Source organism: Trachypithecus francoisi, unplaced genomic scaffold, assembly GCF_009764315.1.
Source record: "Trachypithecus francoisi isolate TF-2019V2 unplaced genomic scaffold, Tfra_2.0 Lachesis_group3, whole genome shotgun sequence".
Lineage (NCBI taxonomy): Eukaryota > Metazoa > Chordata > Mammalia > Primates > Cercopithecidae > Trachypithecus > Trachypithecus francoisi.
In genome coordinates this window covers 85,322,771-85,348,718 of record NW_022681468.1, presented here as the reverse complement: position 1 = coordinate 85,348,718, position 25,948 = coordinate 85,322,771, and the positions used below count along the sequence as shown (strand labels likewise).

General features: G+C 43.0%; 2 protein-coding genes across 2 annotated transcripts; both read left to right on the top strand.

Moving 5' to 3' along the window:
- The first annotated feature begins 791 nt into the window (after positions 1-791).
- LOC117070071 (non-secretory ribonuclease) lies at positions 792-1,457 on the top strand. The gene has a single exon (XM_033188721.1). It carries the CDS (start codon positions 796-798, stop codon positions 1,276-1,278), a length of 483 nt encoding a protein of 160 aa, XP_033044612.1. The 5' UTR covers positions 792-795; the 3' UTR covers positions 1,279-1,457.
- A 19,651-nt stretch (positions 1,458-21,108) lies between these two features.
- RNASE2 (ribonuclease A family member 2) lies at positions 21,109-22,051 on the top strand. The gene is given in 3 exon segments (XM_033188720.1): positions 21,109-21,161; positions 21,392-21,523; positions 21,526-22,051. Coding segments are annotated over 2 exon segments (480 nt in total). The 5' UTR covers positions 21,109-21,161; positions 21,392-21,396; the 3' UTR covers positions 21,879-22,051.
- The last annotated feature ends 3,897 nt before the right edge of the window (positions 22,052-25,948 follow it).

Here is a 25,948-nt window from a genome sequence, read left to right as displayed (position 1 = left end):
ATTAGAGTCCTTAGAGCAGAAAGAGCAACAGGGCTGTCCTTGGGTATCCGTTGCTCAGCCAAGTCATCAAATAAAAAGGCTGATTGATGGGCCGGGCGCGGTGGCTCAAGCCTGTAATCCCAGCACTTTGGGAGGCCGAGACGGGCGGATCACGAGGTCAGGAGATCCAGACCATCCTGGCTAACCCGTGAAGCCCCGTCTCTACTAAAAAATACAAAAAACTAGCCGGGCGAGGTGGCGGGCGCCTGTAGTCCCAGCTACTCAGGAGGCTGAGGCAGGAGAATGGCGGGAACCCGGGAGGCGGAGCTTGCAGTGAGCTGAGATCCGGCCACTGCACTCCAGCCTGGGCGACAGAGGGAGATTCCATCTCAAAAAAAAAAAAAAGGCTGATTGCACAAGTGGACCATGTGTCAATTTGTGGGTTTCTGCATGACCAAGAGTCAGACCCTCCCTCCTGGCTCTGCTGGCCCAACCCACCAGGAGATGCTTTATTTAAACAGTTCCAAGTAAGGGAGACCAGCTGCCCCTGAACCCCAGAACAACCAGCTGGATCAGTTCTCACAGGAGCTGCAGCTCAGAGACTGGGTAAGTCAACAATCCCCAGAGCTGGGAAAGGAGGGACAGTGACCTGGCAGCAACTGAGGAAGAGGTGGGCTGAACTTAGTGCTTAGGAGATGTGGCACACTTTGGGGACAGGAAGAAAAAGGAAATGGGACCCCAGAGTGGCAGCAGAGGGGCCTGTGGGGTGAGACACCCGATTGGGGAGTACTTACTTCTCTTTTCTCACAGGAAAACATGGCTCCAAAACTGTTCACTTCCCCAATTTGTCTGCTTCTTCTGTTGGGGCTTATGGGTGTGGAAGGCTCACTTCATGCCAAACCCGGACAATTTACCTGGGCTCAGTGGTTTGAAATCCAGCATATAAATATGACCTCTGGCCAATGCACCAATGCAATGCTGGTAATTAACAATTATCAACGGCGATGCAAAAATCAAAATACTTTTCTTCTTACAACTTTTGCTGATGTAGTTCATGTCTGTGGTAACCCAAGCATGCCCTGCCCTAGCAACACAAGTCTCAACAATTGTCATCATAGTGGAGTCCAGGTGCCTTTACTCCACTGTGACCTCACAACTCCAAGTCGAAAGATTTCAAATTGCAGGTATACACAGACAACAGCAAACAAGTCCTACATAGTTGCATGTAACAACAGCGATCCACTACGGGACCGTCCACAGTATCCAGTGGTGCCAGTTCACCTGGACAGAATCATCTAAGCTCCTGTATCAGCACTCCTCATCATCACTCATCTGCCAAGCTCCTCAATCATAGCCAAGATCCCATCCCTCCATGTACCCTGGGTATCAGCATCTGTCCTCATCAGTCTCCATACCCCTTCAGGTTTCCTGAGCTGAAGTCCCTTGTGAACTCTGCAATAAACTGCTTTGCAAATTCATCTGGAAATGTCTGTGTGTCTTCGTCAGCCGCTCTGCTGCCATTTAGTGACAATCTTCTCTAGCAATTTGTGTTTATCATGAACCTCTCACCCTCAATATCTGACCAAATTCCTTAATTCCCCCATCATCCTCCATGTAATACCTGATTCCAGGCCTGCCTTAAAAAAAAATCCAATTGAGTCAACTTAGGATTGGTCTCCCTCGCCTTGATATCTCCTTTAAGCAATTTTCCATCCACTGACCACTCCCTCAACACCAACCTGTAACTTGTGTACAGATCTCCACTTGTTTTAGTTGTATTCCAGAATTGAGACCAATTTGATACTGAGGTCCCATTTGATGCTTTATGGTCCAAGTATGGTTTTTATTGACATGATTTCTAGACCAAGAAAAAAAGAGATGCAGTGAATAAGTTGAAAATGTACGTGTTTCATTATGATTTATGAATGATAAATTTTGATAGAATTGAACATTATGATAGAAAATACCAAAGAAGAAAGTAGAAAATTCAAGAATGATATAAATATGGTGAAACCAAGATTAAAAAAAAAAAAAGTTTAATCTCAGCGATTTTTTTTTTTTTTTTTTGAGACGGAGTCTCGTTCTGTTGCCCAGGCTAGAGTGCAGTGGCCGGACCTCAGCTCACTGCAAGCTCCTCCTCCTGGGTTTAAGCCATTCTCCTGCCTCAGTCTCCCGAGTAGCTGGGACTAAGGCACCCGCCACCTCGCCCGGCTAGTTTTTTGTTTTTTTCTTTTTGTATTTTTTAGTAGAGACGGGGTTTCACCGTGTTAGCCAGGATGGTCTCGATCTCCTGACCTCGTGATCCGCCGGTCTCAGCCTCCCAAAGTGCTGGGATTACAGACATGAGCCACCGCACCCAGTGCGATATTCCTTTTAAATGAGCACATCAAATCTCCAGCTATCAGCAATTGTACTACAGGTGGAACCAGGTTTTGAGTCAAATGTGCAATGAGATAAATTGTTCAGACAGCAATAGGGACAGATTGTAATACTGCCTGGAGGAGAGGTGGCCATCATTCCCAAAACTTCCATGTGCTGGAGATGGGGAGCTGCTGGTCACGTGAGAAGGGGAAGGGGAACGAGGAGGATGGGGAAGTGGGAGCACTCATGAAGGTGAGTTGCCCCCTGCCCATTCTGCCCTCCATAGTTGTCCCCAGTGGTGAGTCAAACGGTTCATTCAACACCTGTCAGGTAGGGCACAGCCTCGAGAAGTAGGGATTTGTAGACCCAGAGAGAGAAGAAATGGATAATGAGAGCCCTTGCCCTGGCCTCCATTACAAGGCTTCATTCACTCAGGAATCCATGAGAAACAGGAAGGGGAAGCCCTTTCTTGCAAGCTGTGGACAGGTGCAGCACTCAGGTGATGGTGCCGGGGACAGAGTGGGTCTTTTTGAACGGCCTGAGTCAGAATACAACAGAGATACGATGCCATCAGATCTGCACCTTGGTCCTTCAGTCTGAGTTTTCTGACTTCTATATTTCTGCTCCTCTTCCAGACTCTCAGAAATAGCAATTTCCATTCCTCGGATGACTCCATGTCAGTAATAGTTGCTCCCATTGGCACCAGACAGCATCTGTATTGAAGTCTGTCCTCGGGAGAAGCCATTGAGATCTTGCTTCTCCAAGGTGGGGCTGTGAACTTAAAAGTTTGCACAGAGACACTGGGTTTGGGAAATCTCAGTGCTCAACAGAATCCACTGCCTCGAGGTAAAACAGGGCATGTCAGGAAGTGAGTGCAGTCTTCCCAACACCTCAAAGCAGCAGCAGAAGAAGGTGGGACACTGAAAGCTGGAGCCACGTTTACTGTGAAGAAAGATGGAGTGGACCTTCCTCGCTTCAGGTACCAGATCACAGGTGTCTTCTCAGTCAGGGATGCCTTGTCTCTAAAACCGTAGGACAGAGGGATCAGTCCCCACCTGCCCCCACACCCTCTCCACATTGTGACTTCATCCCCTCTCCTGTCATCCATTCCTTCACTCATTCATTCATCCAGCAGACATCTACTGAGTAGATACCTTGCTCTAGGCACAGTTTGAGGGAGTGCTGATGCAACACAGACCAAGACAGGTCACTGCTCTTTTGGGGCCACATTATACAAGGATAAAAATAAACATACAAAATTGTTCTAAGCATGCAAAATTTTGCTAAGTGTCAGGAGGAAAAATACACAGCATCGTACACAGAAAATTACACAGAGCAGCACAATATAGAGGTTCTGTATGTGCCACAGACGTCACAGGGCAGAGTGTCACCAGGAAAGACCCATCTCAGAGAATGAAATCTGAACAGGAGGAAAAGCAGCCAGTCATGCAGACACCAGGTGGAGAATCATCCCAGCAAAGAGAAGGAAAGTTCAAAACTCCTGACAAATATCAAGGCTGTAAGTAGACTTTCGGTTCTGTATTTACAAGAAGTTGATTAAAACATCTGAAAGAGAATGACTACAATTATTTGCATCTTTGTATGTATTTATTACTTAATGTAATAAAACATTTTTAGTTTTAAAAAATGGTCCTGAATGGATAGAGTTTCAGTGTGTTAGAAGCACAAAAGGTGTTTGGTAAGGACAAGATCATCATAGCCATGAGTATTAACGATAGGAGTTAATGAGGTTCAGACCCTTCATGCCTGTGAAGATGGAAGAATAAGGTAAACAAATCAAGCATGTTACATACAAGAATAATGTTACCTAAAGATCAGCCCAGCTGCTGTGCAGAACTCAAATATTTGGAGACAAGAGTGGAAGCAAGGCCCCAGTGAAGGACCACAGGTTGAGGGAGAGGGAAACAAGAGTTCCAATCTCAGTGAATTGCACCATCATCTTCTCATGGTGCAGCCCCATGCTATTCCCCTCCCTGTTGCCATGGCCTCTCTCCAGCCCCTCCATGCCTTTTACATCATCTTCCTGCCATCCCCATGCTGAGGATTGGGCTGAGGTCAGAGGCAGCTTCCCTCTCCCAGGGAGTGAGACGATTCAAACAAGAGCAAGGAGGATTCTGTCCTTGACCGTCAGGAAACCCTGGCTGGACTCACTACCCCTTCTGCAGTAGACATCCAAGATTTTCTCATTGCCCTGGACCCAAGGCCAGCACCACAGAGACTACCATTAGAGAAGTTAAGTGGTCACATCAGCATGTTCCAAAGACATGACCCTTAGAGTCCACTTCTCTTCCTTGAACCTCCCATGTCTGATTTTATAAAATTCTCTTAATATTAAATCTCCAGGAAGTCTTGCAGGAGTAAAGGCAGTTAATTGTTCTATAAGCAGGCAGGGAGGGTCTCCAGGGATTATAAGAATTTAATCAACTTGAGCAATCAGCCTGTTTTACAGGCTTGCTGGTGGGAACCAGCTCCTGGCATAACCCAGCAACTTACAAACCAGCATGAACTTTCTTCATTACCATGGTAAAGTCTCCACTCAAGCAGGAGCCTCATTACCATAACATGTGAACTATGTGCTGGCAGAATCACTCACTGTGTCTGGGCAACTGGGACGCCTCCTCTACAAGTGATGATACACCCTCTCTCTGCCCCTCTCCATCACCCCATAGAATGTTCTTGTCACTTTCCCTCAGGAAGACGCTGCTTTGGAGAATACTCCCAGTGGCCTTCTTACTTGAACCAAGTCACAAAACTTTTATTTATCAAAACATACATTCTCATAGAGAGTCTTTGTTACTCGCCAGGGAAACAAACCCTGTTTTTTTCAGCTACCAGCTCTAACACATTCTGTAAAGTCTAGCACAGAAGGAAGGTTAATTCACAATGCTATTGTTTTCACTTTGTTTTACTTTTTAATAATTGGGAACACATCAGGGCAGATGTCTTTAGGTGGGGGTTGAATGGAAGGTCAAGGAGACAAATCATCACCTTGGAAAGATACCCTTGCAGAGATTATGACTACACTTGGGATTCATGAATATGAGACCCCACCAGCAGAGTAGCCTGCAATGTTCAAGGATATCCAAGTAGATCAAGCATTGTAATGAAAAAACAACAGGCTTTGTCTTTCAAGATGTCCGTGAATTGACTTTCCAAAAGGGAAAGAAGGCCCCATTTTCATGGCAGAAGACAGAAGAGGAGAGGTGTTTAGGTTAAACATTGTAATCAATTTTGCCTGATAATGACTTTTTGTTTCTTTCTTGGTTCATTTATTTATTTATTTTCCCAGGCTGGTGTGCAGTGGTGCAATTTCGGCACACTACAGCCTCCATCTCCCAGGTTCAAGCGATTCTCCTGCCTCCACCTCCCGAGTAGCTGGGACTACAGGCATGCACCGCTAAGCCCAGCTAATTTTTGTATTATTAGTAGAGATGGGGTTTCACCATGTTGGCCAGGCTCGTCTCACACCCCTGACCTCAGGTGATCTGCCCTACATGGCCTCTGAAATTGACAGGATTACAGACTTGAGCCATCGCACCCAGCATCTTAGTTCATTTTTAGAGATGAGGTCTCCCTATGCGGCCCAGGATGGACTTGAAGTTGTGGGCTCAAGCAATGTTTTTGCCTTAACCATCCCAGTAGTTGGGTCTATAAATACACACCACTGAGTCCAGCTGATACTCACATTTTATGAGCTGTGTTTCCACTCTGATTACTTAAGGAAGTGAGGCAATTAGTAGGGATAGGAGCATAGAAATTCTGTCCACATTCCTATTTCCTATTACCTATGAAAAACAGCCTTGTTTCTGAACTAAAACTTGATTTTGGTTAATAAATGTTTTTCTTTATTAATATGCATGTAGAATTATGACAGATTTGTCACTTTTGTCTCACGTCTGATCTACAATGATTTCAAAAGAAGATCAATTGACTACTTCAAAATTTTCATTGTTTGAAAGATAACATGGGTGTAAAACTGGGTGATGTGAGAGAATTTAGCATATAGGGCCAGCCAGGTTACCCAAATGAGTATCTGGGAAACTGAATACGTTACATGCTTCTCACACATCCCCACTGATTTAGAAAATATGACTCTATTAGTCAGGGTCATCAAGAGAAACATAGCAGATGTATGTAGAAAGAGACAGATAGAAATATAGATACAGAAGGATTTATCATGAGAAATTGGCTCAGCCAATTATGCAGTCAGTGAAGTCCCACAGTCTGCTTTCTGCAAGCTGGCAGACCCAGAAAAGCCCGTGGTATAATTCGGTTCAAGTCCTAATGCCTGAAAAACATGGGAGTCGAGGACATAGATGTCAACCCAAGTGTGGGAACGATGACACAAGATGTCCTAACTTTGGAAGTGAGGCAAGAAAAATGGTGAATTCCTCCTTTCTCCACTTTTCATTCTAATCTGGCCCTCAACAGATTGGATGAGCGCCATCCACACTGGCAATGCAACCTGCTTTACTTAATCAACCAATACAAGTGCTAGTCTTATGGAAACACCCTCACAGACACACTCAGGAATAATGTTAATCTGGGCACCCACAGGTCCAGGCAACTTGAAATATAAAATTCACCATCATGATGACCTGTGGTTTCCCAGGTGCACCAGGAGATGTTAGCAAAATGACACCATCAACCAGAACCCACATACATTCACCAGGTCAGCGCACTTCTCAATTCACCAGAGATCGATTTTCTTCTGTGACATCACGTTCACCTGGAGTGGGGCCAAGAAACAGGCCACAGCTAATCACCAGAAAGAAAGGATTCTTTATTTGCTTTTTTACAAATGAGAGAAAAATTTGCCAAAATCCTTTGGTAATAAGTAGTTATCTCAAAGGCAAAGAGACTCAAAATGAAAATGAAAAAAGTCAGTTACCCGTCCCACTGTCCATGTTTTTCCTCCACATATAAAAATAGGTATTAAGTTCACCCTTTCTCATATTGAGGACTAGAGTCTAACCCAATAACTCTGAATCTGAGTGCGCAGATGTTACCAGATTTTTCATTACAGAAAATGACTGGATATTTTACGGTGACAACTTTTACTATCCCAGAATTCCTTAGTTAAGTGACACACACATGCAACTGGAAGGATTTACTGTTTTCACCCACAGCTCTCACACTTCACAGATGTGCAGGAGCTTCAGTACAGAAGTTCCTAGGAACATGGATAGTACATGTGTGACTTGTTAACCGCAATGCAATACCAAATATATGGGGCTCGGTGTCGGTCTTTTATTCGGAATATGCAGTTCAGAATTGTTTATAATAGTACATTTATCTCCAGTACAGCGCCAAGGATTGGTGCTAAACCATTCATGAGAAGTTTGCCCCTGTATTAGTTCATTCTCACATTACTACAAAGAAACACCTAAAACTGGGTAATTTATAAAGAAAAGAGGTTAAATTAGCTCTCAGTTCTGCAGGCTTTACAGAAAGCATAGCAATTTCTCTGTCTGGGGAGGCTTCAGGAAGCTTCCAATCACGGTGGAAGGCACAGGGGAAACAGGGGTCTGACATGCCAGGAGCAGGAGCAGGAGTAAGAGAGCAAGGGGGGATGTACCACAATTTTAACAACCAGATTTCATGAGAACTCATGCACTATGAGGAGAATAGCACCAAGTGAATGGCGCTGCAACATTCATGAGAAATCCAGCCCCATTATCCACTCACTTCCCACCAAGCCTGCCTCCAGCACTAGGGGTTAGATTCCAATATCACACATAGATGGGGCAAATATCCAAACTGTCTCAGTTGCCCACAATGATCTTGAACTCCTGGCCTCAAGCGGTCTTCCTGCCTCAGCTGCCCAAAGTGCTGGGATAACAAGCGAGAGTCACTACCCAGCTGGTGTTGTCTCTTTTTATAAGGATACTGATCCTCTTGAATCAAGGCTCCACTCTTATGACGTCATTTAACATTAACTTTATCCTTATAGGCCCTCCCTCCAAATACAGTGACACTGGGGGTTCAATATATGAATTTCAATATATGAATATGAGGACTTCAATATATGAATTTTTAAGGGACGTAATTCAGTCCACAGTAAACACTGTATATAGCATATTACTGTCTGAGGGGGGAAAAAAGGAATTATGCACAGAAATCTATGAAAATGAGAAAAAGTCTTATAGGTACTACTGTATATATGCTTAGATTCAGCATATATATTATAGAAAAGGTACTAAAAAACTGAATAACTATTCCTCCTGGAATACAAATCTAGGTTCAATAAAGAAAGATAAATGAAGACATCCTTTTCACTAGATACTCTTTTTTAATGATTGAATTTATATTTTCATCATATGAATGTATGTGCATTCTATATATGCATATGTACTTACATGCATATATCTATATATGTAGAGATGTATATATTTGTTAACCACAGACTCCCTACTACTACAACATTCAAACAAAGGAGAATTAAGTAAAACTCAAAGAACCATAACAAGGCAGCATTGAATGACCTGGAAGGCTAAGGGTCGGTGAGCCTGCCACCCCTCACCCCCGAGCTCGGAATCAGAGAGTGATGGAGATATCCCTCACTCCACCTCCTGCACTCTTCCTTCTCCAGTCCAGCTACCTGGTCACAGAGTGAGGCTCTAAACTGGCCCTTATTACATGTGTCTGTCCCTCCCCTTCTCAGAAGAGTGTGACTATCAAAAGTCAGCACAAAGAGTGAGAAAGAGTGTGAGACCTGTTAGCTGTGGAACTGTAAGAACCTTGTGCTTTGAAAGCCGATCTGCTTTGTGATATTGAAATCCTCTGAGTCCATTCCCTCATTATTACAGGAAAGGTGTGTGAAAGATCCAGGTCACGTCACTACAGGACAAAAGCTCTGGGTGTTCAGCCACAATCAAAGCTCTTGAGATCCAGCAATTTCCTTGAACAGTTTTTCTACCACACACACACCTCAAAATATAGTGCATACCCATATTTAGGATTGTGGTAGGGGGCCATTACATGATCTTGACAGTGTCAATAAAAGTCTCAGAGTAAAACTGTGGAGCATTCAGTGCAGATGGCCCACCAGTAGGATGTGGAATCTGAGCAAGTCATCCTAACATTCTGCTACTCATCTCCAAATCACAGGCTTACATAAAATGGCTATCTATCTCAGACACTTTGCAATCTATGAGTCTGCAATGAAGAATGAATGTGTGTGTGTGTGTGTGTGTGTGTGTGTGTTTTAAAGGGGCATATATGTGCTTTACTTGGTTTATGTATATGAGTTACTTGATTACTTAGATGGGAGTATTCTGAATAATGGATTAATTGAATAAATGAAATATAATTACATCATGTACAAAACTTTACATAGTTTTGTCTGTTTGATCATTATTCCTGTAAGTCTCTATAGTAATATCTAATTGTATTTTTAGTGAAGAAGCTATTTTGGTCTGACCTTCAAAACTGTCTTTGCATTTGGGGAGGACAAAAGACTAGCAAAAAAAAAGCCTGAGGGGTGATTTTAAGTATTCTTAGGATTTAGTGTTCTTCAAACCGTCTGGATTAGCTGACTTGTGAAAAAACTAATAGTTCACTCCTCAGTATTTCCGGAACAGGAAAGATTTCTCCTCATGCCCCCAACTGCCTCTTGCCAAATAAAAAAGCAAGAGCCCGCTGCCCTGAAGGGTGAGCCCCAGGCTAGGTAGCATTCATAACAGGCTGACTGAAAAGCTCTGCAGCCTTAAGGGAACATTGAGAGTAGCCTGTCAATATTCTGCTTGAGCCTGTGGTGAAGGTAACTGCAGGGAGAGGCTCCTCTGCCTGTGGAAGAGCCAGGGAAGAGTAGAAGGACTCCATCTCATGGCTTAAGTGCAAGCTCAGCCGCAGTACAACAGAACACTATGTAAACTTCCCAGGTTGTTTACTTTGGTCCCTCAGACAGAACCTGTGGATACGCCTGGGCCTGGAGGAACTCATCACCCTGAAGGGAAGGACACAAGCCTAGCTGGTATTGCCACCTGCTCTAGGGTCTTGTAGAGCTCTAGGGCTTTGAGTGAGGCCCTCACTTTCAAGAAAGAAATAAACTCTTCTCCACTGCAGCTAAACTGTAAAGCTCATAACACAAGTGGATCCTCTGTGCATATTCACTTCCTTTCCTTCTTACCCGAGGTGCTGCAGTGTGAGTCTGAAGGTGGGAAGTTCAACACTAAAGTGCTGGAGTGCATGAAAGTTATGGTAGACTCAGAAATCTGTTATTCAACAGTTAGACTGTATGACGGATGGGTTTTCTGTCTAGTCACCAATTATCCTCTACATGGGTGACAGAGTAAGACTCTGTCTCAAAAAAAAAAAAAAAAAAGGAGTTCAGCATGCCAAAGTGCCATACTTTGGAGTATAGTGTGCTGAGCCCCAACAAAAGCCATGAGATTAGATATGATCATGAAGAGAGTGTCTGTGTCCATAGAAAAGAATAGCTAACCCCTAGGAATCTCCACCATCAAGAGCCTGGAGAGAAAGGGGAAAAAGTAATGAAGAAGACTAAGAACATGAGTCCAGGGACATAGGAGAAATAATCAGGAAAGGGTGGGGTGCTGTAACTCAGCACACATCCTTGACGAGACTGTCTGCCTTGAGGGCACCAGGCCTGAGCTCACCAGACTTTTCACCCTGTTTCTGTCCCAAGAAGCTCATTCTCAGGTCAGCTTCATCAAGGAGCAGGGAACAATCAACTCCGTCAAATGCTGCTGAGCATGGAAAGTTAACGCTGTCAGGGGAGAAATGTCTTACTCCAAGTGCAAAGCTTCGCTCATGACCACTGTTGATGGGGTGGAAGAGTCTGGGGAATTCATTGAAGAGATATCCAATTTTCTGGGTCTACAGAAAGACAATCTTGTCCAGGAGGTGAACAGGAAAAGGGTCCACATCTGAGTCACATTTTCATCTCAGTGGAGGGAATAAAGAGAAAGAGAGTAGGGCATCTGCGTCTCAATGCCTGGAGATACTGTTCTCTCATTTATTTATTTTTTATTATTATACTTTAAATTTTAGGGTACATGTGCACAACGTGCAGGTTTGTTACATATGTATACATATGCTGTGTTGGTTTGCTGCACCCATTCACTTGTCATTTACATCAGGTGTTTCTCCTAATGCTATCCCTCCCTCCTCCCCCCACCCCATGACAGACCCTGGTGTGTGATGTTCCCCTTCCTGTGTCCAAGTGTTCTCACTGTTCAATTCCCACCTATAAGCGAGAACATGCGGTGTTTGGTTTGCTGTCCTTGCGATAGTTTGCTGAGAATGATGGTTTACAGTTTCATCCATGTCCCTACAAAGAACATGAACTCATCCTTTTTTATGACTGCATAGTATTCCATGGTGTATATGTGCCACATTTTCTTAATCCAGTCTATCATTGATGGGCATTTGGGTTGGTTCCAAGTCATTGCTATTGTGAATAGTGCCACAATAAACATACGTGTGTGTGTGTCTTTATAGCAGCATGATTTACAATCCTTTGGGTATATACCCAGTAATAGGATGGCTGGGTCAAATGGTATTTCTAGTACTAGATCCTTGAGGAATTGCCACACTGTCTTCCACAATGACTGAACTACTTTATACTCCCACCAACACTGTAAAAGCATTCCTATTTCTCCACATCCTCTCCAGCACCTGTTGTTTCCTGACTTTTTAATAATCGCCATTCTAACTGGTGTGAGATGGTATCTTACTGTGGTTTTTATTTGCATTTCTCTGATGGCCAGTGATGATGATGTTCTCCTCTTAACCATACCCCAGACCTCAGTACTTCTCACATTTGTCTCCATCTCTCTTCGCTCCTCTAAGGACCCATCTGAGCAACTCACTTCACCACATCCTCCTTCTCTCTTATACATTCATCTCCATATCACTCTCTCTCTTTCTCTTTTTTTTTTTGAAACAGAGTCTCACCCTCTCACCTAGGCTGGAGTGCACTGGAGCAATCTTGGCTCACTGCAACCTCCACCTCCTGGGTTCAAGCGATTCTCCTGCCTCAGTCTCCCGAGTAGCTGGGATTACAGGCACCTGTCACCATGCCCAGATAATTTTTGTATTTTTAGTAGAGATGGAGTTTTACCATGCTGGCCAGGCAAGTCTCGAACTCCTGACCTGAAGTGATCTGCCCACCTTGGCCTCCCGAAGTGCTGGGATTACAGGGGTGAGCCACTATGCCTGGACTGTCTCTCTTTTCTTTCTTCCCATTTCACTACTCTGACCCAGAGGTTTTCTTGGAAGTTTATACTGATTACAGATACACTCATCTCGTTTTTTACAGCTTTAATTGAGGTATAATTGACAAATAAAACTTGTATATATTTAAGGTGTACAAGTTGATGTTTTGCTATAGAAAAGCATGGTGAGATAATCATAACAATGAAGCTAATTGACATATCTATCATCTCACATAGCTACCATTTTCTTTTTTTTCTTTTTGTGTGTGTGTGTGTGTGTGTGTGTGTGTGTGTGTGTGTTGAGAACACATGTGGTCTATCCTTTTAGTAAATTTTAAGTATGTAATATAATATTGCTAACTATAGTCATCTTGCTAAACACTACATCTCCAGACCCATCTCAGTTTTGAATTGTACTAATAGAATATATATAGTACTAATATAATTCTCAAAGCAAAAAGATATTTTCTTTTCTTTAATTTTTTTTTTTTTTTTTTTTTTTTTTTTTGATACTGAGTCTCTATCACCCAGGCTGGAGTGCAGTGCTGCAAACTTGGCTCACTGCAACCTCCACCTCTGGGTTTAAGTGATTCTCATGCCTCAGCCTCCCAAGTAGCTGGGATTACAGGCGCCCACCACCATGGCCAGCTAATTTTTGTATTTTTAGGAGAGACAGGGTTTTACCACGTTGGCCAGGCTTGTCTCGAACTCCTGACCTCAAGTGATCCACCTACCTTGGTCTCTCAAAGTGCTGAGATTACAGGCGTGAGCCACCATGCCTGGCCACAAAAAGATATTTTCTAATATTCAGTTCTATCATTAATTTTTTTAGTGTGCTTAACAGATCACTCTACCATTACTCTTCCTCAGTTGGAAACTGAAGGGTTTGGTATAAATGTCTTCATGGGTTCCTTCCAGCTCAGACTATTTAGAAATCCAATACTCTGGAGCATACGTATGTGTGTATATGAGTGTCTGTAGGAAAAGATGTAAAGAAAATTTGGTTGACAGTTGTGCACTGTTTGTGTAAATCTGATTTTCCTAAATCCTTATGAATTTAGGCAGAAAAAAGCATCATTATCTGAAATAAAATTATTATACTACGATTACATCATTATTTTTAAACTAGGCAAAGAAAGAAAAACCACGCTAGTAACCAATTTCATTGTTGAGAAGATGTGAGGTCCTGTCATTTACAACTGTTATTTAATGCAGCAAGAGAAAACATTAAGATAAAGACTATGGGATGATTTCAAGCCCCTTAGATCTAGATTAGAGGACTGGTTAACAGCCGGAAGATATCTCTCAGTTAACAAACAACAATGTAGTAGTTCCTCTTCTTGACTATCTCCCTTCCCTTCGCCTACTTCTAGTCTAATAGGCGATCAAGGGGCCCAAAATTCATTACATCCAAGAGGAAGCTTTGTTTGACAGGTGCTATCTAGCCAAGAAAATCTCAGCATCACCTACTCACCATTTACATACACTGTAATTTTTCATTGAACACTGGAAAAAAAAAAAAAAGAACCCAACAGCACATGGGTGAAGCTATTTCATTCAAGGCATTTTTATTAAGACTCATAACAGGACTGTCTTGTAGGTAACCCTTGCCTCTACTTTTTTAGAGACACTATAGACTTTCACCTGTGCTCAGGATGCAGGGTGTCCCACCATCAGACTTACCAGGTTTGTGTATTTGTGACATAAGAAACAAATAATTGTAATATTATTTCCCTGGTGGAAAATAGAAGATAAGTGCCTTGTTTGAGGTCCCGTGTTGGTGAATAGCAGTTTGGAGTCAAATTCTAATCTATCTTTTTTAAGTCCATTACTTTAGATGGACCACCAAGCTTGTTCCTCTTAAGGGAAGGATGTGAGCCAAATAGGAGATTCAAAGAGATGGAGTAAGAAATGATGCTCCATGAAGGAAAATATCCTGGTTTCAAAGGAAGAGCATGTCTTGACAGGGTAAGAGGCCAAGAATCCCTTTGAAGAAAAGGTACCGTTTACTAAAAAATATCAGTGGTCATGACTATTGTTGAGAAATAAATGAATTATCACAAATTGAGAAATTTAGGCAAGTAGGCTGTCGAATTAGGCAAGCCCAACTCTTTGTCTCAGGGTTTCCCAGACATCAGGCATCCCTGGACCATGCCCCCATTCCACCTGTACTATTGACTAATATTATCGATTTTATTCACTCTTGCATTTATACAACATGGTCCTAAGCAATAATATACACAATATTATGGAGTAATGTGTTAATTATTCACTGCCGTTAAAAGAAATGCATAACAATAACAATTTTTACTATTTATGTGTACTTTCTAACATCAGTCACCTCACTTTCCACCTGTTGTACATGTTTCATAATTTTGTGTGCAGTTTCATCTAGAGCTGTAAATTAAACAATTCTACCTTGGAAAGCATTTTCAAAGAAGAATAAAGGATCCAAGGACAATAGAAAAAAAATGAAGCTCAAGGTCAATGATTTGGCCAAATTCATCAAATTCTGTACAAAAAAGAGACTAAATCATGCAGGTACTGTATTTTTATCATGAAAAGGTGCTCCAATTATTTGTTAAGACAATTCCTCAAATTTACCACCTAATTGACGGAAGATGTAATTTTTATGATGATCTATTTCCCTTTGTTCTGACTTCACAAGTTAATGCAGGATGTTAAAAGGCAATTTCTTCTATCTCAGTTTGGTAAGGGTCCCTCAGAAACAGAGGCCCTATCAAAATGACTTACTGTCCACCTAAAGACAAAAACCTGAGCTTTAATTCTTTTTTTTTTTTTTTTTTGAGACAGAGTCTCGTTCTGTCACCCAGACTGGAGTGCAGTGGCGCCAACTTGGCTCACTGCAACTGAGCTCTAATTCTAATGCCTTCACTATGGGAAATAAGGAAAAGATACAAGCATACTGTCTCATTGTAAACACCACAGAGGGGCTAGTGCAGTAACAGATGCTACACTAATACCCTGAGGCTTAAGACTGATCATCCGTATCAACTTTTTTTTTCCTTTTGCAATGTTTTATGCTACATATTTCGTCATTTCATACACACACACACAAATTACCACATTAAACTTCTCCTACAAACCAATGTATGTGTTGTTGTATTTTACAGATTATAAAACAGAGGCACTTCCTTTTTTTTTTTTTCTTTTTAAAGAGACAGGGTCTCGCTCTGTCTTCCAGGCTGGAGGACAGTGGCGCTGTGTCAACTCACTGTAGCCTCTGACTCCCGGGTTCAAGTGATCCTCCTACCTCAGCCTCCTGAGTAGCTGGGATTACAGGTGCACACCACAATGCCTGGCTAATTTTGCGTGTGTGTGTGTGTGTGTGTGTGTGTGTGTGTTTTGTTTGTTTGTTTTTATGTTTGTTTGTTTTGATACAGAGTCTCACTCTGTCACCCAGGCTGGAGTGCAGTGGCGGATCTCGGCTCACTGCAAGCTCCGCCTCCTGAGTTCGAGCGATTCTCCTGCCTCATCCTCCCTAGTAGCTGGGACTATAGGCCCGTGCCACCACGCCCGGCTAATTTTTTGTATTTTTAGTAGAGACGGGGTTTGACCATGTTAGCCAGGATGGTCTCCATCTCCAGACCTCGTGATCCGCCCACGTCAGCCTCCCAAAGTGCTGAGATTACAGGTGTCAGCCACCGCGCCCAACCTAATTTTTGTGTTTTTGGTAGAGATGGGGTTTCTCCATATTGGCCAGACAGGTCTCAAACTCCTAACCTGAAGTGATCCCTCCACCTCAGCCTCCAAAGTGCTGGGATTACCGGCATGAGTCACTGCGCCCGGCCCTGGACAACTCTTACAGTAAGAGTCTCAAATAGAAAATGTCAGAGCTGGTATCTGGACAAGACTGCACAAAATCTACACCCGACATCACTGTAACAAAAAACTTATATAATAACTTCATTTAAAGAGACATTAACCTATATAATAATTCATTTTGTGTGCGCTCTGAAATCTCAGCAAATGCATCTTTGTGCTCAAAATGCAATGGGGATGAACAGAGGTTGTTTAATGGGTACAAATATAAGAAATGATATAAGAAATAAGGCCTGGTGTTTGATAGATCAGGAGGATGACTATAGTTAATGATAATCCACTATATACTTTAAAATAGCTACAAGAGAATAATTTGAATGTTTCTAACATAAAGAAGAGGCAAATATTTAAGGTATTGGATATCCCAATTTCCCTGATGTGATCTTTACATATTATATGAATGTATTAAATTTTCACATGTACCCTGAAAATATGTACCTCTATTATGCATCAATAAAAAGAAATAAGGCCAGGCGTGGTGGCTCATGCCTGTAATCCTAGCACTTTGGGAGGCTGAGACATGCGAATCACCTGAGCTCAGGAGTTCAAGACCAGCCTGGCCAACATGGTGAAACCCTATCTCTACAAAAATACAAAAATTAGCTGGACGTGGCAGCGCACGCCTGTAATCCCAGCTACTCGAGAGGCTAAGGAAGGAGAATCATTTGAACCCAGTAGGCAGAGGTTGCAATGAACTGAGAATTGCCACTGCACTCCAGCATGGGTGACAGAGCAAGACTCCATCTCAAAAAAGAAAGAAAAAGAAAGAGAAAAGAAAAGAAAAAGAAAGAAAGAAAGAAAGAAAAGAAAAGAAAGAAAAGAAAAGAAAAGAAAAGAAAAGAAAAGAAAAGAAAAGAAAAAAAAGAAAAGAGAAGAAAGAGAGAAAGAAAGATTTTTAAAATATGCAATGGGACATGAATGCAATTTTCCTATTTCTTAGGAAACACGCTTTGTTTCATACTTCCTAAGACACACCTCTCCGTAATTCCATCTGAGCTCTATTTCCATTTCTTCCCTTTCCAGAGAAGTAAAGACTTGTTACAGTTGAGGAAAAACAAAAAAGGCTTGGTCCTTTTCTCTTTCAGGCCAGAAACTTAACCAAAGGGGTCAGATCTACTTATTCAATGGCTTTCTGAGGAGATATGCAGGAGGCCCCACAGAAGTGGAAAGGCCTAGGGCTACCTTTCTGAGGTTCAAGAGACCAGGAAGAGCTCAGTACACCAAATATCTTTAGAACTTAGGTAAGTTAAATATTACTCCATTTGGTGCAATTTAATTAACCTGCATCATATTATTATGGAAATCTTGTATTACTTTAAATGGCAAAAAATCGCAATTACTTTTGCACCAACCTAGTAAATAGTGTGCATTGTCTTTCCCATAGATAGCCACTGCTGCATTAGGGAAATCTGTGTGCAGGAAGGTATTGATGGTTTGGTACCTCCCTGTCAGCAGGTTAAGAGCAAATATTACAAGGGTACCGTGGGGCTGAAGAAATTGCAAGCATTGAACATTACATTTTTGCACATAAATGCTATGCAAAAAAAGACATTGATCAATCCAGTGTACTCAACGGTGGTTTTTACCATAAATAGTCTTTGTCTGGGACAGTATTTTAAAATGTTCATCGGTTTCCAAAAAAGGGACTTAATACTGGGGCATAATTCTGACTACTCTCACTGGAAGTGGATTGGGTCTGAAAATGTGTCATTAAATTAGGCTCCAAGACAAGTTAATCTAATAAAGTAAAGAACCCGGGAGATGTGGCTCGTGTCTGTTAAAGACAAAATCATGCTGAAGTTACAGAGAATTTTGTTTAACATTGGCTTATACTTTATTCCTGCTTCATGTAAAACAGTCTTCTCCCAAAGGTTGTAAATATCAAAGTAGATCATTTCTACTAGTTCTGCAGGCAAATGAAGGTAGTTGGAAATGTACACAGGAAATCTATACAAGGGAGAATCAGAAAAATCTCATGAGCATATTCTGAATACAATTTCAGTAGTCGGGAGTGGTGGCTCATGCCTATAATCCCAGCACTTTGGGAAGCTGAGGGGGGCAGATCACCTGAGGTCAGGAGTTTGAGAACAGCCTGGCCAACATGGTGAAACCCTGTCTCTATAAAAAATTCAAAAATTAGCCGGGCATTGTGGTGGGTACCTGTAATCCCAGCTACTTGAGATGCTGAGGCAGGAGAATCAGTTGAACTCAGGAGGCAGAGGTTGCAGTGGGCCAAGATCCCTCCACTGCACTCCAGCCTGGGTGACAATAGCAAGACTTCGTCTCAAAAACAACAACAAAAAAAACACATACGCAATATTAAAGGATAAATATGGTTGCAAATTGGGCAGGTTATGGTCTGAGTTATTTCTTAAGACACTTCAATAAGTCTGATGCATCATAAGCACAGATGGCTCCAGGAGCCAGGCAGGTGTCATCACTTAGCAGATAGGATAAAAGTCTCCAGGGAGAGATGGAGTTAGAGAACGGCCCTGAGCTAGGGCGCTTTCCAGAGACGCAGCTGTTACTCAGCTCTAATTGATACAACACCAACAGTGCACCAAACAACATCATATGATTTTTAAAGGTAAGACAGTAATGAAAACTTTTAGTGAACTATTCCAATGTCAAGCTTTATCTTCCAAACCAAACATTATAAATAGCACTGTGTATGCTGAAAAGAAACACTGTTTAGCCAAGTACATGCCCTGGGGCTGCGGTCTCTGTCTTTTGCCTCATACCATAGACATTTGAGTGCAAGTCTTTCTACCCAGTGTGACTGTCAGCATCACAGAGGGGATACTCTACGTATCATTCACCTTTACATTCTCATCACCTACAAAAATGATCTCCACACAATATACATGAAAAAACAAACTCGCCTCATGATAAAGCTGCTAATGAATGTCGGCCAGAGCAGGACTTCAAGGCAGAGCACTATTAGCTGCACATTGAGTCCTCACCAGGTCACCTTTGTGTCCACATTTACCTAGGGACTCCAGTGATAAAATTACTGCATTTCTAAATGACAGGAAAATTGGATGGTAGTAAAAATTATGCAGATTAACGGTTGGAAAGTATATGATATCATTTAAGGGTCTACTTTCTATTTTCTAATCTCAAAGCTAGACCAGAGATTTAACATCTGTTAGTACCCAGGACTTACCCCTGCAATTCACTTCCCACCTCTGTACAATTTCCCCACATCATCCCCTGTGCCCAGAATGCTCATCTCTTCCCTAAAGCCCCTGAAAACCCCCTGCTTCTACTTTAGGACCCTGCTGAAATGAAACTTTTTTTTTAAGTCTTCCTTGTCCCTCAAGTCAAGTGATTTTCTTCACCCTCAGTGTCCCCGTGAAATCATGTTCACACAAGTGCAATTACCTCTATCACACTGTAATTCAATTATATGTCTACAATTACTTTCCTGTGTTTCTCTGAGGGCCAAGAATAAGTGGATGCTTTGTGTATCAAATTGTACACTTGACTTCTATACTTTCAGGAATACAGTGCTCTGTCTTTAATGTTCATTTTGTAAATACAGAAACATTTTCTTGTTAATATCACAAAATGAAACTTATCAGGAAGATGAATGACAACCCCAGAACACATTGTTTTTTAGAAAATACCATAGGCTGAAAAGAACACAGGAATACCCAGTGCTAGGTTGGAATCTTTCATGACACCAAATGTTCATGCACGAATGCACATTGTCTGCCAGATTTTACAACTTTCCTCAGTGTGTTTTTAGGCTGTGTAACTTTACACAAAGTGGAAGCAATAATGAGAGCAAGACTTAAAAGAAAGTGAATCCAATGCAAGAGGAGTAAAGGAAAAAATTCCTCAAATATGTGGAGCAGATTGTTTTAATAATCTACAGAATCTTGTGCCTCAAGAAATTAATAGCTCAAGTTTCCAGCAAAGAGTGGTGGATGAGATGGAGAGCATTTGTGTGAGAGAGAACCAAGGATATTACTAACAATGAAAGGGAAGCTGGCTTCCTCCTAGGCAAACAGCCCTCTGTGGCTGTATTTGTTCTAACTACTATGCCTGCCTTCGTGTACTTTGGTCATTTAGGGGCCTGCCAGAGGACAGTTACAAAATCTGTGGTCATTCTGCAGGCAATATATAGTTTTCATCCAGAGTCCAGATCCAACCAGCAAAACTCTGTCTTACACAGAACGACTTGGAATTAGAGTCCTTATAGCAGAAAGAGCAGCAGGGCTATCCTTGGGTATCCATTGCTCAGCCAAGTCATCAAATAAAAAGGCTGATTGATGGGCCGGGCGCGGTGGCTCAAGCCTGTAATCCCAGCACTTTGGGAGGCCGAGATGGGCGGATCACGAGGTCAGGAGATCCAGACCATCCTGGCTAACCCGTGAAGCCCCGTCTCTACTAAAAAATACAAAAAACTAGCCGGGCGAGGTGGCGGGCGCCTGTAGTCCCAGCTACTCAGGAGGCTGAGGCAGGAGAATGGCGGGAACCCGGGAGGCGGAGCTTGCAGTGAGCTGAGATCCGGCCACTGCACTCCAGCCTGGGCGACAGAGGGAGATTCCATCTCAAAAAAAAAAAAAAGGCTGATTGCACTAGCGGACTATGTACCAATCTGTGGGTTTCTACAAGGCCAAGAGTCAGACCCTCCCTCCTGGCTCTGCTAGCCCAACCCACCAAGAGATGCTTTATTTAAACAGTTCCAAGTACGGAAGACCAGCTGCCCCTGAACGCCGAAACAACCAGCTGGATCAGTTCTCACAGGAGCTGCAGCGCAGAGACTGGGTAAGTCAGCAACCTCAGAGCTGGGACAGGAGGGGCAGCGACCTGGCAGCAACTGAGGAAGAGGTGGGCTGAACTTAGTGCTTAGGAGATGTGGCACACTCTGGGGACAGGAAGAAAAAGGAAATGGGACCCCAGAGTGGCAGCAGAGGGGCCTGTGGGTTGACACACTACAGAGTGTGTCATAGCCGAGACCAGATCAGGGAGTAGTTACTTCTCTTCTTTTCTTACAGGAAACATGATTCCAAAATTGTTCACTTCCCAAATTTGTCTGCTTCTTCTGTTGGGGCTTATGGGTGTGGAGGGCTCACTCCATGCCAAACCCGGACAATTTACCTGGGCTCAGTGGTTTGAAATCCAGCATATAATATGACCTCTGGCCAATGCACCATTGCAATGCGGGTAATTAACAATTATCAACGGCGTTGCAAAAACCAAAATACTTTTCTTCGTACAACTTTTGCTAATGTAGTTCATGTCTGTGGTAACCCAAGCATGCCCTGCCCTAGCAACACAAGTCTCAACAATTGTCATCATAGTGGAGTCCAGGTGCCTTTAATCCACTGTAACCTCACAACTCCAAGTCGAAAGATTTCAAATTGCAGGTATACACAGACAACAGCAAACAAGTCCTACATAGTTGCATGTAACAACAGCGATCCACTACGGGACCGTCCACAGTATCCAGTGGTTCCAGTTCACCTGGACAGAGTCATCTAAGCTCCTGTATCAGCACTCCTCGTCATCACTCATCTGCCAAGCTCCTCAATCATAGCCAAGATCCCATCCCTCCATGTACCCTGGTTATCAGCATCTGTCCTCATCAGTATCCATACCCCTTCAGGTTTCCTGAGCTGAAGTCCCTTGTGAACCTTGCAATAAACTGCTTTGCAAATTCATCTGGAAGTGTCTGTGTGTCTTCCTTGGCCACTCTGCTGTCATTTAGTGACGATCTACTCCAGAGATTTTTCTTTCCTCTAACCTGAGACTTGTGGGAAATAGAGATTTGAGGATAAGAGACTCTTTCTGTCATGAAGTAGCACAGACTTATCCCTCTCCCTGCTTCAGGCTGAGAAGCTGAGGTCACAACTGATATCGACCAACTGTCGAAGACTCTTGCTTTGATCAAGCTTTAGTCATCTCCTCTGAACCCTAGGTCATCATAACTAGGTCATCCTGTTGGACTTCCTAGTCCTTCCTTGTAGAGTCATTTATATTTACTTTTATTTTTATTTATTTATTTTTTTTTTAGACAGAGTCTCGCTCTGTCGCCCAGATTGGAATGCAGTGGCGAGATCTCGGCTCACTCCAAACTCTACCTCCCGGGTTCAAGCGGTTCTCCTTCCTCAGTCTCCCAAGTAGCTGGGATTACAGGTACACGCCATCACATCCACCCAATTTTTGTAATTTTTAGAGAGGGGGTTTCAACATGTTGGCCAGGCTGGTCTCCAACTCCTGACCTTAGGCAATCCGCCCTCCTCAGCCTCTCAACATGCTGGGATTAGAGGCATGAGCCACCAGTACCAGACCTAAAGTTAGGTTTAACAGAAGTCCTCCTAACTTGGTTTGTCATGAATCTCTCATCCTCAATATTTGACCAAATTCCTTAATTCCCCCATCATTCTCCATGTGATACCTCATTCCTGGCCTGCCTTAAAAAATAACCAAAAATCCAATTACATCAACCTAGCATTGGTCTCCCTAGCCTTGATATCTCCTCTAGGCAATTTTCCATCCGCTGACCCCTCCCCGCACACCAACCTATAAGTTGACTCTAGATCTCCGCTTGTTTTAGTTGTATTTCACCATTGAGCCCAATTTGATACTGAGGTCCCATTTGATGCTTTATGGTCTAAGTCTGGTTTTTATTGACATGATTTCTATCCCAAGAGATATAGGGGCTGCAGTGAATAAGCTGAAAATGCACGTGTTTCATTATGATTTATGAATGATAAGTTTTGATAGGAGTGAATGTTATGATAGAAAACACAAAAACAGAAAATAGAAAAAGTCAAGGATGCTATAAATAAGGTGAAATCAGGATTAAAAAAAAAGTTTAGCCTCAGAGATATTCCTTTTAAATGAGCACATCAAATCTCCAGCTATTAGCAATTGTACTAGACGTGGATCCAGGGTTTGAGTCAAATGTGCAATAAGATAAATTGTTCAGACAGCAATATGGACAGACTGTAATACCGCCCGGAAGAGAGATGGGCATCTTTCCCAAAACTTCCATGTCCTGGAGATGGGGAGCCGCTGGTCACGTGGGAAGGGGAAGGGGAAGGAGGAGGACAGGGAAGTGGGAACACTCATGAAGTTGAGATGGCTCCTGCTCATTCTGTTTTCCATAGCTATCTGCAATGGTGAGTCAAAGGGTTCATTCAACACCTATCAGGAAGGCCACAGCCTCAAGAAGTAGGGATTTGTAGACCCAGAGAGAGAAGAAATGGATAATGAGAGCCCTTGCCCTGGCCTCCATTACAGGGTTTCACTCAGGAATCCATGAGAAACAGGAAGGGGAAGCCCTTTCTTGCAAGCTGTGGACAGGTGCAGCACTCAAGTGATTGTGCCGGGGACAGAGTGGGTCTTTTTAGATGGCCTGACTCACAATACAACAGAGATACGATGCCATCAGATCTGCACCTTGGTCCTTCAGTCTGAGATTTCTGATTTCTATATTTCTGCTCCTCTTCCAGACCCTCAGAAACAGCAATTTCCATTCCTCGGATGACTCCATGTCAGTAATGGTTGCTCCCATTGGCACCAGACAGCATCTGTATTGAAGTCTCTCCTCGGGAGAAGCCATTGAGATCTTGCTTCTCCAAAGTGGGGCTGTGAACTTAAAAGTTTGCACAGAGACACTGGGTTCGGGAAATCTCAGTGCTCAACAGAATCCACTGCGTCTAGATAAAATAGAGCATGTCAGGAAGTGAGTGCAGTCTTCCCAACACCTCAAAGTAGCAGAAGGACAGGGTGGGACACTGAAAGCTGGAGCCACGCCTCCTGTGAAGAAAAAGGGCATGGACCTTCCTTGCTTCGGGTACCAGATCATAGGTGTCTTCTCAGTCAGGGATGCCTCATATCTAAAACCATAGGATAGAGGGATCAGTCCTCATTGCACCCACCCCCTCTCCATCTTGTCTTCATCCCCTCTCCTGTCATCCATTCCTTCCCTCATTCATTCATCCAGCAGACATCTACTGAGTAGGTACCTTGCTGCAGGCACAGTTTGAGGGAGTGCTGATGCAACACAGACTAAGACAGGTCACTGCTCTTTTGGGGCCACATTATACAAGGATGAAAATAACCATACAAAATTGTTCTAAGCATGCAAAATTTTGCTAAGTGTCAGGAGGAAAAATACACAGCATCGTACACAGAAAATTACACAGAGCAGCACAATATAGAGGTTCTGTATGTGCCATAGACATCACAGGGCAGAGTGTCACCAGGAAAGACCCATCTCAGAGAATGAAATCTGAACAGGAGGAAAAGCAGCCAGTCATGCAGACAACAGGTGGAGAATCATCCCAGCAAAGAGAAGGAAAGTTCAAAACTCCTGACAAATACTAAAGCTGTAAGTAGACTTCAGTTCTGTATTTACAAGAAGTTGATTAAAACACCTGAAAGAAAATGACTACAACTATTTGCATCTTTGTATGTATTTATTGCTTGATGTAATAAAACATTTTTATTTTTAAAAAATGGTCCTGAATGGATAGAGTTTCAGCGTGTTAGAAGCACAAAAGATGTTTGGTAAGGACAAGATCATCATAGCCATGAGTATTAATGATAGGAGTTAAGGAGGTTCAGACCCTTCATGCCTGTGAAGATGGAAGAACAAAGTAAGTTCCCCATGGGGAACAAATCAAGCATGTTACATACAAGAATAATGTTACCTAAAGATCAGCCCAGCTGCTGTGCAGAACTCAACTATTTGGGAGACAAGAGTGGAAGCAAGGCCCCAGTGAAGGACCACAGGTTGAGGGAGAGGGAAACAAGAGTCTTCCAATCTCAGTGAATCACACCATCATCCTCTCATGGTGCAGCCCCATGTTATTCCCCTCCCTGTTGCCATGACCTCTCTCCAGCCCCTCCATGCCTTTTACATCATCTTCCTGCCATCCCCATGTTGAGGATTGGGCTGAGGTCAGAGGCAGCTCCCCTTTCCCAGGGAGTAAGACGATTCAAACAAGAGAAAGGAGGATTCTGTGCTTGACCGTCAGGAAACCCTGGCTGGACTCACTACCCCTTCTGCAGTAGACATCCAAGATTTTCTCATTGCCCTGGACCCAAGGCCAGCACCACAGAGACTACCATTAGAGAAGTTAAGTGGTCACATCAGCATGTTCCTAAGACATAACCCTTAGAATCCACTTCTCTTCCTTGAACCTCCCATGTCTGATTTTATAAAATTCTCTTAATATCAAATCTCCAGGAAGTCTTGCAGGAGTAAATGCAGTTAATTGTTCTGTAAGCAGGCAGGGAGGGTCTCCAGGGATTATAAGAATTTAACCAACTTTAGCAATCAGCCTGTTATACAAGCTTGCTGGTGGGAACCAGCTCCTGGCATAACCCAGCGACTTACAGACAAACCAGCATGAACTTTCCTCATTACCATGCTAAAGTCTCCACTCAGTCAGGAGCCTCATTACCATAACATGTGAACTATGAGCTGGCAGAATCACTCACTGTGTCTGGGCAACTGGGACGCCTCCTCTACAAGTGATGATACACCCTCTCTCTGCCCTCTCCATCACCCCATAGAATGTTCTTGTCACTTTCCCTCA